General features: G+C 46.0%; 1 protein-coding gene across 3 annotated transcripts in view; it reads right to left on the reverse strand.

Annotated features, from left to right (window-relative positions):
• TLL2 (tolloid like 2) overlaps positions 1 to 18,001 on the reverse strand; it is a 324,249-nt gene that overhangs the window by 13,689 nt on the left and 292,559 nt on the right. For all 3 annotated transcript variants that reach the window (XM_073685707.1, XM_073685708.1, XM_073685709.1), the window contains 5 exons: positions 16,458 to 16,583; positions 15,587 to 15,747; positions 8,174 to 8,354; positions 7,930 to 8,055; positions 3,037 to 3,164 (listed from right to left, as the gene is read on the reverse strand). In XM_073685707.1, coding sequence (XP_073541808.1) covers positions 3,037 to 3,164; positions 7,930 to 8,055; positions 8,174 to 8,354; positions 15,587 to 15,747; positions 16,458 to 16,583 — 722 coding nt within the window. The remainder of the gene's footprint in view (positions 1 to 3,036; positions 3,165 to 7,929; positions 8,056 to 8,173; positions 8,355 to 15,586; positions 15,748 to 16,457; positions 16,584 to 18,001) is intronic.

The raw sequence follows: 18,001 nt of genomic DNA on the forward strand, positions 1-18,001 counted from the left end.
AGTGATGAGCGAACATGCTAGTTACTTGAGATATACGAGCATGCTCGGGTGTTTTCAGAGTATCTTCAGTGTGCTCGCATGTTATGTTTGAGTCACTCCGTGCGCATGATTTGTGACTGTTTGACAGCTTTAATACATGTGAGGAATGCCTGTTTCTTAGGCATTGCTCACATGTATTAAAGCTGTCAAACAGTCGCAAAGCATGCACAAAGGGTGACTCAAACATAGCACCCGAGCACGCTGAAGATACTCGGCGAGCACCCGCGCATTCTCGCCGAAAGGGTTAACAGAACATGCTCGCTCATCACTATTTACTACTTATAACCTCCATTGTAGGCCTCTCACTCAGCCAATGAGTATCCTACTTTTCACTGATGTGGAGCACGAACCCTGAAACAGCTGTATACAATCAGAGGTTCTGTTTTGGCTTTGCATCCCAAGTCATGTGACAAGGCTCCTTAAAGTGTCCATATTGACAAATTGCTCCTGTCAAGGTGACACTGTAGACCTTATTGTCTTTCTCTGTGAATTTGGACACTAACGTACAGACGTGGATAAGTAGAGCACATTTATACAGAGATCCTAGGACAACATGCATCATATGTTGCTTGCTCGTGTCCACCACCCTGAACTGTATTTACATTATAAGAGCTGTCTGAAAGCAATGATGACCACACACCATTCAGAAGGCAAATTGGAGGCAGGAATATAGTATAATGATGTCCCTGACATATTGCCGGTTATTGCTGCGGTCTACTGTGAATAAAAGAATAGGTAACCCTATTTCCATTATGTCACTCATTCTTCTAAAAAGACAAATCTAAAGCGCCTATTGCATATACCTATGGAATTTACATAGGGTAATTGCTTAAAAAATACAAAAAATACAATTTGGTGCCCAACACTCTGCTCAACTACATTTAGAAGGACACTGCTTAATAAAAGACAGATGAAAGCAGGAAGAAAACAAAAAATTATGAAATATACACTTTCTGGTTTACAGCTTATTAGGTTGACATTTTGGTACAATGAGCTAAAATATAAATTTATTAAAATCCATACAAGTTAAAGGGGTTTTCAGTTTAATCAATTCAAGGCCTCAATTAAAATAAAAACAGTGTATACTCAACATCCCGAAATGGTACCGTTCCAACACTGGCACCACTGTTCATGGGGAATGATGTGATATTGTGGTGTCATGTTCAGGCTGCAGATGCAGCTTTTCAATATTGTGTTAGGGTATAGTGATGGAAGAATCCAAACAGTAAAGTTCGGGGTCTGTACCGAACACCTAGTGTCCATGCACGGAAACCCGAACACTGACTTCTCCAGGAAGTCAATGTTACTGTTACTGTTGTGTGACAGTGCGAGAAACACCGGTAGCTCTGATCGGAGGTAAGTTCGTTATCACCGGTCAGAGAGCTGTGGTTCCCACGCTGTCAGATGACAACATGTGAGCCAGCAGCTGTGACCGGCGGTAAAAAGGTTACCGCTGGTCACAGGCATCGGCTGATGAGAGTACTATTCTCATCAGCGTGCTCCTGCTCTTGTTGACAGCAGCGAGAGCAGGCGAGGCTGATGAGAGCATTCATTAGCTGGCGCCTGTGCAATAAATAAATTAAAAAAAAAAAATGGGTTCCCTCCATTTTTGATAACCACTGCAGGTAAATCTGACTGCTGCAGGCTGCAACCCCCAGCTGTCAGCTTTATATTGACTGGTTATCAAAAATAGAGGGGTCCCCTCGCCGTATTTTTTATTTAAATAAATAACAAAAAAAAAGCTTGGGGTCCCCGTCATTTTTGACAACGAGCAAAGCTAAAGCAGATAGATGGGGGCTGGAATTCTTAGACTGGGAAGGGGCCAGTGGGAAGGGCTGGGCAAAGCGCCAGAACTGGAGCATGTAATATATGCGCCCATTCTGGGGTGGCTGCGGGCTGCTATTTATCCATGGCTCCTTCCCAGTCTGAGAATGGCAGTCCCCAGCTGTCTGTTTTAGTTTGGCTGGCTGTCAAAAATGGGGGGGACCCCATGCTGTTTTTTTTAAATTATTTATTTATTTAAATAATTAAAAAATACAGCGTGGGGACCTTTCTATTTTTGATGACCAGCCAATATAACGCTCACAGCTGATGGTTACAGCCCCCAGCTGTCAGCTTTACCTGCACTGATTATGAAAAATAGAGGGGAATCCACAACATTTTTTTTTTATTATTTATTGCACAGGTGCCAGCTGATGAGTACTCTAATCAACGTCACCTGCTCTTGCTGCTATCAGCGCTCCTGATAGCAGCGAGAGCAGGCGCACGCTGATGAGAGTAGTACTCTCATCAGCCAACTCCTGTGACTGAAGGTAATCTTTTTACTGCCGGTCACAGCTGCTGGCTCACATGCGGTCATCTGATCTTACCGCTGATCAGAGCCCTTGTTTGCAGCACTGTTACGCAGATGACAGCGTGAGAAACAACGGATGTTGGGGCCCTCCATTCGTGTGAAAGGGGTCCGGTTTCAGGTGCAATTCTGGTACCCAAACCAAATTATGTTTTAAATGCTAGGTCGAACCCGCCAGACCCGAACAACCACAACATTCGTCCATCACTATCAGGGAAGGCATCAGGTCTGACCAAATAATAAGGGCAGCAAACTGCACTTACACAAGAAGTCAGGTCACCTGCCAGGAATAATGGCAGCAACATCAATGTAAGAGTGCCAATGCAAGAGATCTGAGTATAAACAGTTTTCATTTTTATATGGGGTCCTGAATTGATTAAACAAGCGTTATCCACTACTGAACGATTACTTAAAATTAGTTCCTTAAAATAGTATCAGATGCTCAAAGATTGCCATATACTTCACTTGTTTCAACGATCTGTACACCAAAGAGCAGAACATTTAGCCATACTCTTTATGATCTCTTTTATGAACCCAGAATAGCAGCAAACATCAACTTCAGAAGGATCAACTTTAAAATACATTTTGGAAATTAAAAAAATTATATAAAACTACGTCAATAAACGCTGCTCAGGACTTGTACTTACAAGTTTAACTCTGTGGCCATCTGTAGTAGAGATTTCCCAGGTGCATTCTTTACGACTTGGGTACTTATCAGGGTAGTTGGGGCTTGATACTGTTCCCTCTGCACTTACAAATTTGTTTTCACAGCCAGCTAGATGTAAATTGTTGAAGAGTTACATATTGTAAAAATAAAAATGTAGTATCATTATGAAAAATAAAAAACACATTAAAACTAGCTGGTCCATGACGACAACCCTTCTCCAAATGCTCTATGATGCAAATCTATAAGAGAAGCAGAAGTGTTATTCCTCCTGTCGAAACAATGGAACTTTCCCCAGACAACCCATCTTATTGACGCTGGTGTAAGTAAATAGGGCCCATTTGTGGCAGGTGGTGTCTATTGCTCAATTATTCAGTTATAGTCAAAATACATTCCTATTGTAGAGTTCTCATGCACCACTCCTATTACTCCACGTTTCCTTTGGGTGACTCTCCAATTGATGCAACTCTCCAATCTAAAAATAAACACCTGATTTCAGACTTCTGATTATATAGTTCCCGGAAATAATCCACAGACTATCTCACAGAGAAAACAAGAGCACTCAACCAAACTAGAGTTCCTGCGTATGGAAGAGTTCGCTGAGATAGCAAATGATAGGCCATCTATTATGTATGGCCAGCTTTACTTTTCAAAAGAGTAATGGTACATATATATGTACAGATATCGGACTAATACCTGTCCAATCACACTGATGATGGAATGTGTATATACCCATGCCTGTGGTTATATCCCGATGAAGAAGTCAGTGGACTTTGAAACGCGTAGATATTAAAAACAGCATATTATTTATGGAGTCTTGGGGATTTTCACCAGCAGTGCAGAGCAACCACTTTATCTTTCCCTTGGAATTTCTGGTTTTACCGGTGGATCTGCAGCAGCTGATTACTTCCAAGCTTTAATATTGTTGGGCAATACACAACTGTACATTTTTTTGTCGAATTTACCTTTGCTCATCCCCAGATAAGACCCTATTGCACTTTCTTTGCTTCCCAGTTTTCTGTCTACTATATGCACATTTGATCTGATTGGAATCTGACTCATCTGTCAGAAAATTGATCTGACCTACTTAAAAGAATATATATCACCAATCTGGGGCTTCCCTTTTCATTAAATAAGAGGGTGAGCAGGCCCGGATTAGTGATTTTTCTAAATAGCATCTGTTAACAAAAGCATATAAAAGTGTCCCTATTGTCCCGAACTATCAGGCTGTATGCGGCATGTAGAGCAGAATTCTACAAACCTCCATGGCAGTTCTCATAGTGAAAGAGCAAGATTATGTAAGACTTGCTCTCTGCACTAACCAAGCGCTGCTGCATACTTTACTAAGCAGTTATTGAACAGTAACATCATTAGAGTAGTTACCGGTTGGTGAAAGTTCTCGGGAGTGCTCAGTTAGTGCTGAGAGAAAGTGCTAACAAGATCTCACGCTTTCACTTCGAGAATAGTGTGCCAGGATCCCACATCCCGGAAATTTGGACCAGACTTTTGGTAGAATGCCCTTTTGCGGGGCATTAGGGACTCCTCTGTCTGTCTGCCAAACACAATGATTGTACTGTGTAAGCAGATATCTGTAAGTCAATTCCATTACAAGGAATAGCAAAGTTTTATATTGTAGATAGGCTGGAGAAAAATGGTGCAGTAGGGTCTTATATGATAAACATTCAGAATTAAAAATAGTAGGTTACGCTCACCTGATCCATAGGATTGGGCATTTTTAGGACGTTATTCAGCTGCTGCGGATCCACGGGTCATAAAACCACTTGTAATAAAAATCAGGAAGGATTTGTGGACTTATTTGCGCTGCTGAATATTGAAGATGCCAATTTCAGAAAATTAATTAAACATACCGTATGTCTTTATTCTCGACACGTTTCGAAGTATAATATACTTTTTCCTCAGGAAAACCATGGAAATACCTACTCCATAGGAAGAAATGTTTTATACTTCGAAACGAATAAAGACATATGTTTAATTAATTTTCTGAAATTGGCATATTCAATATTCAGCAGCGCGAATAAATCCACAAATCCTTCATGGTTTTTATTACAAAAGGTTTTATATTAGGATGACTACAACAGATGAGGATGGCAAGAATATCGGCTAGTGGATAAGGCCAACTAAGACAAATTTTATTATGTGTAAGATTAGTCTGATTGGTCATAAATCTGTGTCTATAACTGAAGCTTAGATTCCGGTGAAACCCGGTAAGCTGGTAAACAGGTTAGGACATAGCACTGTCTTTTAGAAACAATGCATTTGTGGTGCAGGTATATCTACATGCTTAACATGTCACTCTCCGCAAGGAGAAATGTTACCCTTTAGATACCGGTTTGACGCCTCTCACCCAGCCAAACCAGAACTCACACTTTGTACTGACGAGGGGCAGTACCCCGAAATACAGTGTCTGCAAATTGAGTTTCTGGTTCTGGCTTATATCCTAAGTCATGTGATAAGGCTCGTTAAAGGGTCACTATTGACTTTTAGGATTGAACTTCCTGTAGGTGGCACTAGAGTTCTGGTCCTCTTCCTCTTTGAAGAGACAATTTGTGGTGCAGGCCGTATTTTTCAGACTATAAGACGCACCGGACCATAAGACGCACCACAAATTTTGGGGTGGAAAATAGAAAAAAAATATTTTTATAAGATGGGGGTCCATCTTATAGTCTGAATAGGTACCGTATCTTACCTGGGGGGCAGTGGAGCGAGGGTCACAAGAGGCAGGGTCCCTCAGGAAGTCGGCAGCTGCAGCAGAAGATTTCAGATGCTGTGAAGCCTGTGCCGGGCCGGGGCCTGTGTCTGGCTGAGGCTCTTAGTCTGGTCGGTTCCTGTGCAGAGGCCTCTGGCTGGGGCTGAGGCCAGGGACTTTGGCTGGGGCCAAGGCCGGGGCCTCTGGCTGGGGCCTCTGGCTGAGGCTGGGGCCAAGGCCGGGGCCTCTGGCTGGGGCCAAGGCTGGGGCCTCTGGCTGGGGCTGGGGCCAAGGCTGGGGCCTCTGGCTGGGGCTGGGGCCTCTGGCTGGGGCTGGGGCCAAGGCTGGGGCCTCTGGCTGGGGCTGGGGCCAAGGCTGGGGCCTCTGGCTGGGGCTGGGGCCAAGGCTGGGGCCTCTGGCTGGGGCTGGGGCCAAGGCTGGGGCCTCTGGCTGGGGCTGGGGCCAAGGCTGGGGCCTCTGGCTGGGGCTGGGGCCAAGGCTGGGGTCTCTGGCTGGGGCTGGGGCCAAGGCTGGGGCCTCTGGCTGGGGCCTCTGGCTGGGGCCGGGGTCTTGGGCTGGGGCCTCTGGCTGAGGCTGTGGCCTGTATCGGGCTGCGGTCGGTGCTGGGCTGTGAGCGGTGAAGCAGTGCGGCCTGCGCAGGTTTCCAGTGTGCGTGGCCATCTTCCTAGAGCTGTGATCTATAGGAAAATGGCCGCCGGAGCTACCGGTCCGCGCATGCGCCGGTTCAGACGGCCATTTTCCTGTAGATCACAGCTCTAGGAAGATGGCCGCGCACACCGGAAACCTGCGCAGGCCGTACGCTGCTGACAGCCCGACACCGGCCCCAGCCCCAGTACCGGCCAGGCACAGGTGCTAGTACCGGCCAGGCACAGGTGCTAGTCCCAGCTGCTCATCTCTGCTGCCGCTGACGCTGCCACCGCTACCACCCCCGCTACCACCACCGCAGTGTTCCTGGAGGGCCCTGCAATCCCACTTCACCACCACCGCAGGTAACTTTCGGACCATAAGACGCACCCCCCATTTTCCTCCCAAATATTGGGGAAAAAAAGTTGGTCTTATGGTCCGAAAAATACAGTAATTTATGCAATTTTCAGTAAAAATTTACACTATGGCTAACATACACATTAGATGACTGTCCAATTGTTCGGCCGACTGCCATCTCAACCGGCTCTTCCATACACAGGAGTGTTAGATCAGCTGAGAACTGGGGTGTTCTCGATGAGAAAGCCGCCAACAGACATGTCTGCCTGCAGCTTATCTCCGGGAGAACAATGTGATCGGCAGTACAACCTTGGACACGCCTGATGGACATCTTCCCTGACAATCAGTCGGCCAGCGACCCCATACACATTAGACTGTCAGACAAACCTGTCGAAATTCAATATATACACCGGCTCACCAAAGTAACTTGGTTTTTCCTGCATGTGGCTGGAGCACAGATTCAGTGTGACCTCACTGTTTAACTGGTCATGACTAAGAACATAGTTCAAAACGTGTTGGCGGGTCTTTGTCTTACAAAGGTTTTGATAATATGTAATAATACAGTTTTATTACACAGCAACTATACTCCTCCATTGGATATCTCTCAAACAGGATATCTATAAATCTATTCTCCTCATAACTTCTTTTTGTAAGACTCCATTATGCTTTCTGTATGCAAAAACTGATTGAAAACAGCAATGCGGATGATTAAAGTTTTCTTTTTTCCACTTTTAAAAAGTGGTACTAAAATGATAGTAATCACCCTCCCTGGGTCCAGCACAAGATCTTTGCCGCTACAACAGTCTTACTGTCTTGGCTGCAGCTCTAATGTCACATCGACAGCGCACATCACCACTGCAGCTAATCGCTTTGCTCAGCAGCTCTAACTGGTGATACATGGGCACTGGACTGGGGAGAGAGAGTACTATTTGACTTTGTTATATTACACAATTTCTATCATTTGGAGACCACTTTTTTTTAAAAAGGAAAACACCTTTAAAACTCCAGACAACTCATACAACTCTACCAACTTCCAGGGTTGCTGTTGAAACCACTTAAAACTGCTGAAATCTGAAGTGCATCAGTAAATTCCAATAATGTAACTTTTTAAATGCAATCTAAAGATAAAAGTGATAACTTCTGTATAAATAAGTTGGACAGTCTTACCTTCTTTGCAGTCGTGTCCATTTTCATGGAGCGTGTACCCATTTTTGCACTGGCACACATAGCTGCCTAAAGTATTGACGCACTCATGCTGACAGCCTCCGTTCTCCTTCGAGCACTCATCCTTATCTGTAATGGAAAGCAGTTGGAGCAACATTAGTAATTTTACAAGCTTCTCAGTGAGAATGTGTTTCTAAACCACAGCCAGCGATGAAGCACATGATATAGAAGAAAATAGTCTTATTACCAGAGAAGAAGTTGACTTTAAATCCTCTTTTGGAAACAGTGTTGTCAGATTTAAATTCCAGTCGGATAGTATTTCCCTGCGACGTTATCACTTCTGGTTTCTCTGTTCCACAATATCTTCCATGAAGTTTTGTATCTGTCTTAAGTATACTGCGAACTTCAACATAATCGTATTTACAGACCTGTAAAAGCAATGCAGTAATTATCACCGTTCTTTTAGACGTAATCGCACAAAAACACAGCACAGAAGAATGACCAATGCGAGGGTATGACGTGTTATATTCTAGCGTTTATGTGCAGTAGTCAATGTCACCTCTAATGGTCCATTTATACAGCATTAAACGACCAATGATCAGCAACAGGTTTGCCAGTCACCGGTCATTTAATAGCCTATAGAGTCTTCCGTAGATGTGCACTGAACGGGATTGTAATAGATCGATTAGTACACGTACGCTGCCATTGTTCTCGGCAGCACAGGTGCTGTTTATGTGCTGCCGAGAACAATGATATTTTGTGATGACTAAAAGATCATTTCCACTGACGGATGAGCATTCTGATCGTTCAATGGGTGATCAGCAGCCTTTTTTAGATTGCACAATCATCAGGAAACAAGCTAACATAAATGAGTTCAAGTCTCCAGGTCCAGATGAATTACACCCCAGAGTACTGAAGGAGATCGTAGAAGAAATTTTAGAACCACTCTCCATAATCTTTGAAAATTCTTGGAGAACAGGAGAAGTCCCAGAAGACTGGAGAAGAGCAAATGTTGTTCCTATCTTCAAAAAGGGGAAGAAGGTGGACCCAGGGAACTATAGGCCGGTGAGTCTGACTTCTATACCAGGAAAGATATTTGAACAAATTATTAAACAACATGTATGTAAGTACATGGATAAGAATGAAGTGATTAACCAGAGTCAGCATGGGTTTGTAACTAACAAGTCATGTCAGACTAACTTAATTTCCTTCTATGACAGAATCACTGACTGGGTGGATCAGGGAAATGCTGTAGATATAGTATATCTTGACTTCAGCAAAGCATTTGACAAAGTATCTCACACCATCCTTATTGAAAAAATGACCAAGTATGCAATGGACCAGGCAACTGTTAGGTGGATTCATAACTGGCTTAGTGATCGGACTCAAAGGGTGGTTGTAAATGGCTTCACATCCAGCTGGATGAATGTCTCAAGTGGGGTACCACAGGGCTCCGTCCTGGGACCTGTATTGTTCAACATCTTTATCAATGATTTAGATGAAGGAATTGAGGGTAAACTGATTAAATTTGCTGATGACACAAAGCTAGGAGGGATAGCTAATACTAGAGAAGAGAGAGAGAGGATTCAAAAAGACCTAAATAAACTGGAGCAGTGGGCAGCAACCAACAGAATGGTTTTTAACAGGGAAAAATGCAAAGTACTACATCTGGGCAATAAAAATGAAAAAAGCATATACAGAATGGGAGGAATAGAGCTAAGCAACAGTACATGTGAAAAAGACTTAGGTATACTAATAGATCATAGACTGAACATGAGTCAACAGTGTGATGCAGCAGCAAAAAAGGCAAATACAATTCTGGGATGTATTAACAGAAGCATACAGTCTAGATCACGTGAAGTCATTATCGGTCTTTACTCCTCTTTGGTCAGACCTCATCTGGAGTACTGTGTACAGTTTTGGGCACCACATTTTAAAAAAGACATAGACAAACTGGAGCAAGTTCAGAGAAGAGCGACCAGAATGGTGACTGGTCTGCAAACCATGTCCTATGAGGAACGGTTGCAGGATTTGGGAATGTTTAGCTTGCAAAAAAGAAGACTGAGAGGAGACTTAATAGCTGTCTACAAATATGTCAAGGGCTGTCACATTGTAGAAGGATCATCTTTAATCTCATTTGCACAAGGAAAGACTAGAAGCAATGGGATGAAACTAAATGGGAGGAGACACAGATTAGATATTAGAAAAAACTTTTTGACAGTTAGGGTGATTAATGAGTGGAACAGGCTGCCACGAGAGGTGGTGAGTTCCCCTTCAATGGACGTCTTCAAACAGAGGCTGGACAGACATCTGTCTGAGATGATCTAGTGAATCCTGCTTTGAGCAGGGGGTTGGACCAGATGACACAGGAGGTCCCTTCCAACTCTACCATTCTATGATTCTATGATTCTATGGTTCTAGGAAAGCTAATTCACAATAATCTTGCAGAGTAAATTTATTTTATTTTTTATTTTACTCACTTATATAGCACCATTAATTCCGCAGCGCTTTACAGACATTATTGCTGTCCCAAATGGGACTCACAATCTACATTCCCTATCATTATGTCTTTGGAGGTAACCAGAGCACCCGGAGGAAACCCACTCAAACACGGGGAGAACATACAAACTCCTTGCAGATATGAACCCAGGACCCCAGTGCTGCATAGAAGCAGTACTAACCACTGCATTGCAAGTGCCATAACGCTATGGCATTGGATATTTTTTTATGGTGTCCACTGTATACAGCAGCATGCACACCACACGTATATTAGACACATACTGCACATCTATAATATAACCGGGGATGCGTATCTCTGTCTGAAGCCTCGACAGACTGCGCACGCGCAACGCGCAGTCTGGCTCCAGACAGAGTCACGCATCCAGTCGTTACAGATAAGAGGAGTGTGTATGGCACCGGAGATCACGGTATGCGTAGACACTGAACGCATACCGCGATCTCTGGCGCCATACTTACATACCTGACCGGGAGGAGCGTTGCCGCGGCGCCTCTCTCTTCGCCGGAGAACAGGGCAGGAGTGAGGCGTCGGATCGGCGCATGCGCATAGTGCTATCCGGCGCCATTTTACTGAAGACACATTTGCAGTGTGTCTTCAGCAAAATGGTGCCGGACAAAGCGGTGCTCAGGCGCCACACTCCTCCCCCTGGCCTCCGGCAGAACAGGACGCAGCAGCGCTGGAGCACAGAGAAGAAAGGTGAGTATTTCTGTTTATTTTTTTGTATGTGTGTACAGTGTGAAAGGGATGAGGGGGCCACACATACCAGGATTGGTGGGTGAGGGGGCCACACATACCAGGATTGGGGGGTGAGGGGACCATGCATACCAGGATTGGGGGTTGAGGGGTACCACACATACCAGGATTGGGGGGTGAGGGGACCATGCATACCAGGATTGGGGGGTGAGGGGTACCACACATACCAGGATTGGGGGATGAGGGGACCATGCATACCAGGATTGGGGGGTGAGGGGTACCACACATACCAGGATTGGGGGGTGAGGGGACCATGCTTACCAGGATGAGGGGTACCACACATACCAGGATTGGGGGGTGAGGGGACCATGCTTACCAGGATGAGGGGTACCACACATACCATTATTGGGGGATGAGGGGACCATGCATACCAGGATTAGGGGGTGAGGGGACCATGCATACCAGGATTGGGGGGTGAGGGGACCATACATACCAGGATTGGGGGGTGAGGGGACCATGTATACCAAGATTGGGGGGTGAGGGGTGCCATGCATACCATAATAGGGATGAGGGGTACCATACATACCAGGATAGGAATGCGGGGTACCATGCATACCAGGATGAGGGATGGGGTGCCATGCATACCAGAATAGGGATGAGGGGTACCATGCATACCAGGATAAGGATGAGGAGTGTCATGCATACTAGGATGAGGGATTGGGTGCCATGCATACTAGGATGAGGGATTGGGTGCCAAACATACCAGAATTGGGATGAGGGGTGCCATGCATACCAGGATGAGGGGTACCATACATACCAGAATAGGGATGAGGGGTACCATGTATGCCAGGATAGGGATGAGGGGTACCATGCATACCAGGATTGGGGATGAGGGGCCCATGCATACCAGGATTGGGGATGAGGGAGCCATGCATACCAGGATTGAGGATGAGCGAGCCATGCATACCAGGATTGAGGATGAGGGAGCCATAGCATACCAGGATTGGGGATGAAGGAGCCATGCATACCAGGATTGGGGATGAGGGGTGCCATGCATACCAGGATTGGGGATGAGGGGTGCCATGCATACCAGGATTGGGGATGAGGGGTGCCATGCATACCAGGATTGGGGATGAGGGGTGCCATGCATACCAGGATTGGGGATGAGGGGTGCCATGCATACCAGGATTGGGGATGAGGGGTGCCATGCATACCAGGATTGGGCATGAGGGGTGCCATGCATACCAGGATTGGGCATGAGGGGTGCCATGCATACCACGATTGGGCATGAGGGGTGCCATGCATACCACGATTGGGCATGAGGGGTGCCATGCATACCAGGATTGGGCATGAGGGGTGCCATGCATACCAGGATTGGGCATGAGGGGTGCCATGCATACCAGGATTGGGCATGAGGGGTGCCATGCATACCGAGATTGGGGATGAGGGGTGCCATACAAACTGGGATTGGGGATGAGGGGTGCCATGCATACCACGATTGGGCATGAGGGGTGCCATGCATACCATGATTGGGCATGAGGGGTGCCATGCATACCAGGATTGGGCATGAGGGGTGCCATGCATACCAGGATTGGGCATGAGGGGTGCCATGCATACCAGGATTGGGCATGAGAGGTACCACACATACCAGGATTGGGGGGTGAGGGGACCATGCTTACCAGGATGAGGGGTACCACACATACCATTATTGGAGGATGAGGGGACCATGCATACCAGGATTAGAGGGTGAGGGGACCATGCATACCCACATTGGGGGGTGAGGGGACCATGCATACGAGGATTGGGGGGTGAGGGGACCATGTATACCAGGATTGGGGGGTGAGGGGTGCCATGCATACCAGAATAGGGATGAGGGGTACCATACATACCAGAATAGGGATGAGGGGTACCATGCATACCAGGATAAGGATGAGGGGTGTCATGCATACTAGGATGAGGGATTGGGTGCCATGCATACTAGGATGAGGGATTGGGTGCCATGCATACCAGGTTTCTGGGATGAGGAGGCCAAACATACCAGAATTGGGATGAGGAGTGCCATGCATACCAGGATGAAGGGTACCATACATACCAGAATAGGGATGATGGGTACCATGTATGCCAGGATAGGGATGAGTGGTACCATGCATACCATGATTGGGGATGAGGGGCCCATGCATACCAGGATAGGGATGAGGAGTGCCATGCATACCAGGATTGGGCATGAGGGGTACCACGCATACCAGGATTGGGGGGTGAGGGGACCATGCTTACCAGGATGAGGGGTACCACACATAACATTGTTGGTGGATGAGGGGACCATGCATACCAGTATTAGAGGGTGAGGGGACCATGCATACCCACATTGGGGGGTGAGGGGACCATGCATACCAGGATTGGGGGGTGAGGGGACCATGTATACCAGGATTGGGGGGTGAGGGGTGCCATGCATACCAGAATAGGGATGAGGGGTACCATACATACCAGAATAGGGATGAGGGGTACCATGCATACCAGGATAAGGATGAGGGGTGTCATGCATACTAGGATGAGGGATTGGGTGCCATGCATACTAGGATGAGGGATTGGGTGCCATGCATACCAGGTTTCTGGGATGAGGAGGCCAAACATACCAGAATTGGGATGAGGAGTGCCATGCATACCAGGATGAGGGGTACCATACATACCAGAATAGGGATGATGGGTACCATGTATGCCAGGATAGGGATGAGGGGTACCATGCATACCAGGATTGGGGATGAGGGGCCCATGCATACCAGGATAGGGATGAGGAGTGCCATGCATACCAGGATTGGGGATGAGGGAGCCATGCATACCAGGATTGGGGATAAGCGAGCCATGCATACCAGGATTGGGGATGAGGGGTGCCATGCATACCAGGATTGGGGATGAGGGGTGCCATGCATACCAGGATTGGGGATGAGGGGTGCCATACAAACCAGGATTGGGGATGAGGGGTGCCATGCATACCAGGATTGGGGATGAGGGGTGCCATACAAACCGGGATTGGGGATGAGGGGTGCCATGCATACCGGGATTGGGCATGAAGGGTGACATGCATACCACGATTGGGCATGAGGGGTGCCATGCATACCAGGATTGGGCATGAGGGGTACCATGCATACCAGGATTGGGCATGAGGGGTACCATGCATACCAGGATTGGGCATGAGGGGTGCCATGCATACCAGGATTGGGGATGAGGGGTGCCATACATACCGGGATTGGGGATGAGGGGTGCCATGCATACCAGGATTCTGATGAGGAGTGCCATGCATACCAGGATAGGGATGAGGAGTGCCATGCATACCAGGATTCGGATGAGGGGCCATGCATACCAGGATGTGGGTGAGGGGCCCATGCATACCAGGATGTGGGTGAGGGGCCCATGCATACCATCATGAGGGATACCATACATACCAGGATAGGGATGAGGGGTGGGGTACCATGCATACCAGGATAGGGATGAGGAGTACCACACATACAAGGATTGGGGATGAGGGGTGCCACGCATACCAGGATTGGGGGTGAGGGGTGCCATGCATACCAGGATTGAGGATGAGGGGTGCCATGCATACCAAGATTGGGTGTGAAGGGTGCCATGCATACCAGGATTGGGGGTGAGAGGTGCCATGCATACCAGGATTGGGCGTGAGGGGTGCCATGCATACCAGGATTGGGGGTGAGGGGTGCCATGCATACCAGAATAGGGATGAGGGATGAGCAAAACCTATTTCAATATGTCAGTGATTTGAGACTGGAATGGAGGTTCACGTTTCAACAAGACAATGGCCAAAGCATACTGCTAAAGCAACACTCAAGTGCTTTAAGGGGAAACGTGTAAATGTTGTGGAGTGACCTAGTCAAAGCCCAGACCTTAATCCAATTGAGAATCTGTGGTCAGACTTGAAGATTGCTGTTCACCAGAGGAAACAATCTAACTTGAAGGAGCTGGAGCAGTTTTGCCTTGAGGAATGGGAAAAAATCCCAGTGGTAAGATGTGGAAAGCTCATAGAGACTTATCCAAAGTGAATTACAGCTGTAATTGCTGCAACAGGAGGCGTTACAAAGTACTGACTTTAGGGGGTGAATAGTTCTACACACTGAAGTTTTCTATTATTTTGTCCTATTTGTTGTTTTATTCACAAATAAAAGAAAACCAAATGTTCACAATTGTAGGCATGTTCTTTATATAAACTGATGCAAACGCTCAACAAACAAAAAAAAAAGCAAAAACACGAAAAATATGCCAAGGGGGTGAATACTTTCGCAAGCCACTATACATACTGATGCATTTAGAAACTTATGTACTTTCTTCACTGCACTGCCATTCCTGCTGAGCATTTAGGAATCTGCATGACCAAGCAGCCACTCAGATTATAGGGAACACTGACTGACAGTAGTTACATTTTGTGTTGGCTAAACTTACATCATTTCCTTCAAGTTCAAAAAATTCAAATTGTAGAGATATTCTGTACTGAGCTGGAGCCACCACTTGCCACACACAGTTTTTATTTGTGGGATACTCATTAGGCCAACCCGGACTAGTTATCGTACCATCCAGCTTTGGGATAACACCTCCACATGCAACTAAGAAAGAGAAAAAAAATGAAGAAATCTCTGAACAATGAGATGAATTACATGAAATGGGCAATTTGTAAAAAGTAACATTTCTTGATTATGTGCATACAAGAAAGATGATACAATCTCTTTAAAGTGATTTGCCACCTGTGATAAGTACATTTTGTATTTACTGAGTGATCTCCTGAATCTGGTGCTGTTTACCTTTTATACCTCAGTGTCTCGATTCCTGAGATATTGCCCTCTCTTCTCTGTATGTAAATCTAGCCTTTTTAGCCAACTGGGCTTGGTCCTCCGGAAGGCTGCCATAGAGAAGAATTGAGGACTACATCCATATGGCTGAAAAGACCAGCTTTATAGCCAGTGAAGAGAAGGCTAAGGCCACGTTCACACACTGAGTATTGGGTCAGTATTTTACCTCAATTTTTATAAGCCAAAACCAGGAGTGGAACAATCAGAGGAAAAATATAATAGGAACACGTCACCACTTCTGTATTTATCACTCACTCCTGGTTTTGGCTTACAAATACTGAGGTTAAATAGTGACCAAATACTGAACATGTGAACGTGGCCTAAATCTCAAGAATGGTGTGCCGCAGGAACAAAACTATGCCAGATGCAGGAGAACAGCAGCATTTACACCAGGTGAAAATATACATATTTATGGTAAGGGACAGGTTCGCCTTAAGTTTCTTCAGGAGCTTTGGGAATATACTTGCCTTCACAGCTTTTCTTATCTGGAGTCAGTTCATAACCCGGGTCACAGACACATTTGTAACTTCCCAATGTATTAACACAGCGCTGGGCACATCCTCCATTATCCGGTCGGGCACACTCATCAATCTCTTCAAAAACACAAGCACAACACAGGCTTATAACATGAAGAGAAAGTAACATGTGTCCATACAAAGACATAGCAATATTAAAGGAGATGTCAACTACTGGACAACCCCAGGTCAATTATTTCAGCGGCTACTCAGCTTCCACAGCGGTGCCGATCCAGCAATGTCGGGGTCTCTGTTCCTGGAGAGTGATGGGACATTGTTATCTCATGTGACAACTGCAGCCAATGAGGGGCCACTGTTTAGCTGAAGCCCTTACTATTACATTAGAGCTGATGTCCACCCTGACGGAATATCGATGAGATGCAACCAAACAGTGGCCTTGTATTGGCTGCAACTGTCTCGTAAGATAACAACGTCACATCACTCTCCAGGAATAGCGGGGCTGACATTGCTGTAAAATATCCAGTATCCAGTGGAGAGTATCCACGGTTTTTATTTCAGTTGGTGTCCTGAAATAATTAATGCTCCTTAAAGGGTAATTATACACAGAAACTTAGTTGCAGAAATGCAACTGAACAAGGAGTTCCATTCCGAGTGGGGCAGTTTTAGCAGGAGGCCAAATGAATATAATAGTTGTAGAAATGTCTGCACCAAATCTACTGTGGCTTTCAGCACAGATTCCACCCCAAAAATTCATATCAAATTCAAAAACAATCCACATCCCATGTGTGTCAATGGGGTTTCCTCGACCCAGTACATATGCCACAGAAAATGAGCTGAAAGACAATGGGGCAAATCACAAACTGATGGCACAATCACTGCAGAAATCAGAGACTGCGTCACATTTTTGCTGCAGAAAGTACACATCTAATCTTCAATCAGACATGTGAACAAAGCCTTCAAAACGAATGCTAATTAGGCAACATTTTCTATAAGTGACTGCTGATCTAGACTCTAGAGGATGGTGTTTCACAACTTCTGGTAGATCTTTCATTCTCCTCTCAGCCCTTACTTCCTTCCCGTATCTAGAAGCTCCAGGACTCCCAGTTCACTGCACATTCTCGCCTCCTGGGGCTTGGGTTGGACTCTGCCCGTGGTGCTGAACTGGACAGCGTCAGTGACAGTTTCTGGTCATTTTTTTACAGTGGGCTGTATAAGTTCATATTTCTAACCGGCTATGTCAGATCACCAGATATCTGCTCCCAGTGCAGATGGCAATGACATTACCAAGGTAATATCTGTGTCACCAGCTAACTGCAGAATGCAGGATGAAAGAGAAGTGACAACCCTGACTGCACTTACCGCCACCGATGCACATTGCCTAATGCATTTGTGGCAAGTACAGATGTATAATAACTGTGTTGGAACCTTTCCATCCCTATGTGTCTCCTGCTGCAATCACCCCAGCCACGCTGTCTGTACGGCTGCCTAGTACCTAAACTACTGGTGGTGTTTTATGATGGTAATGAAGTGATCAT

The sequence above is a fragment of the Phyllobates terribilis genome, unplaced genomic scaffold (genome assembly GCF_046119375.1).
Source record: "Phyllobates terribilis strain yellow unplaced genomic scaffold, ASM4611937v1 Scaffold_5__5_contigs__length_657084704, whole genome shotgun sequence".
NCBI classification, from domain to species: domain Eukaryota; kingdom Metazoa; phylum Chordata; class Amphibia; order Anura; family Dendrobatidae; genus Phyllobates; species Phyllobates terribilis.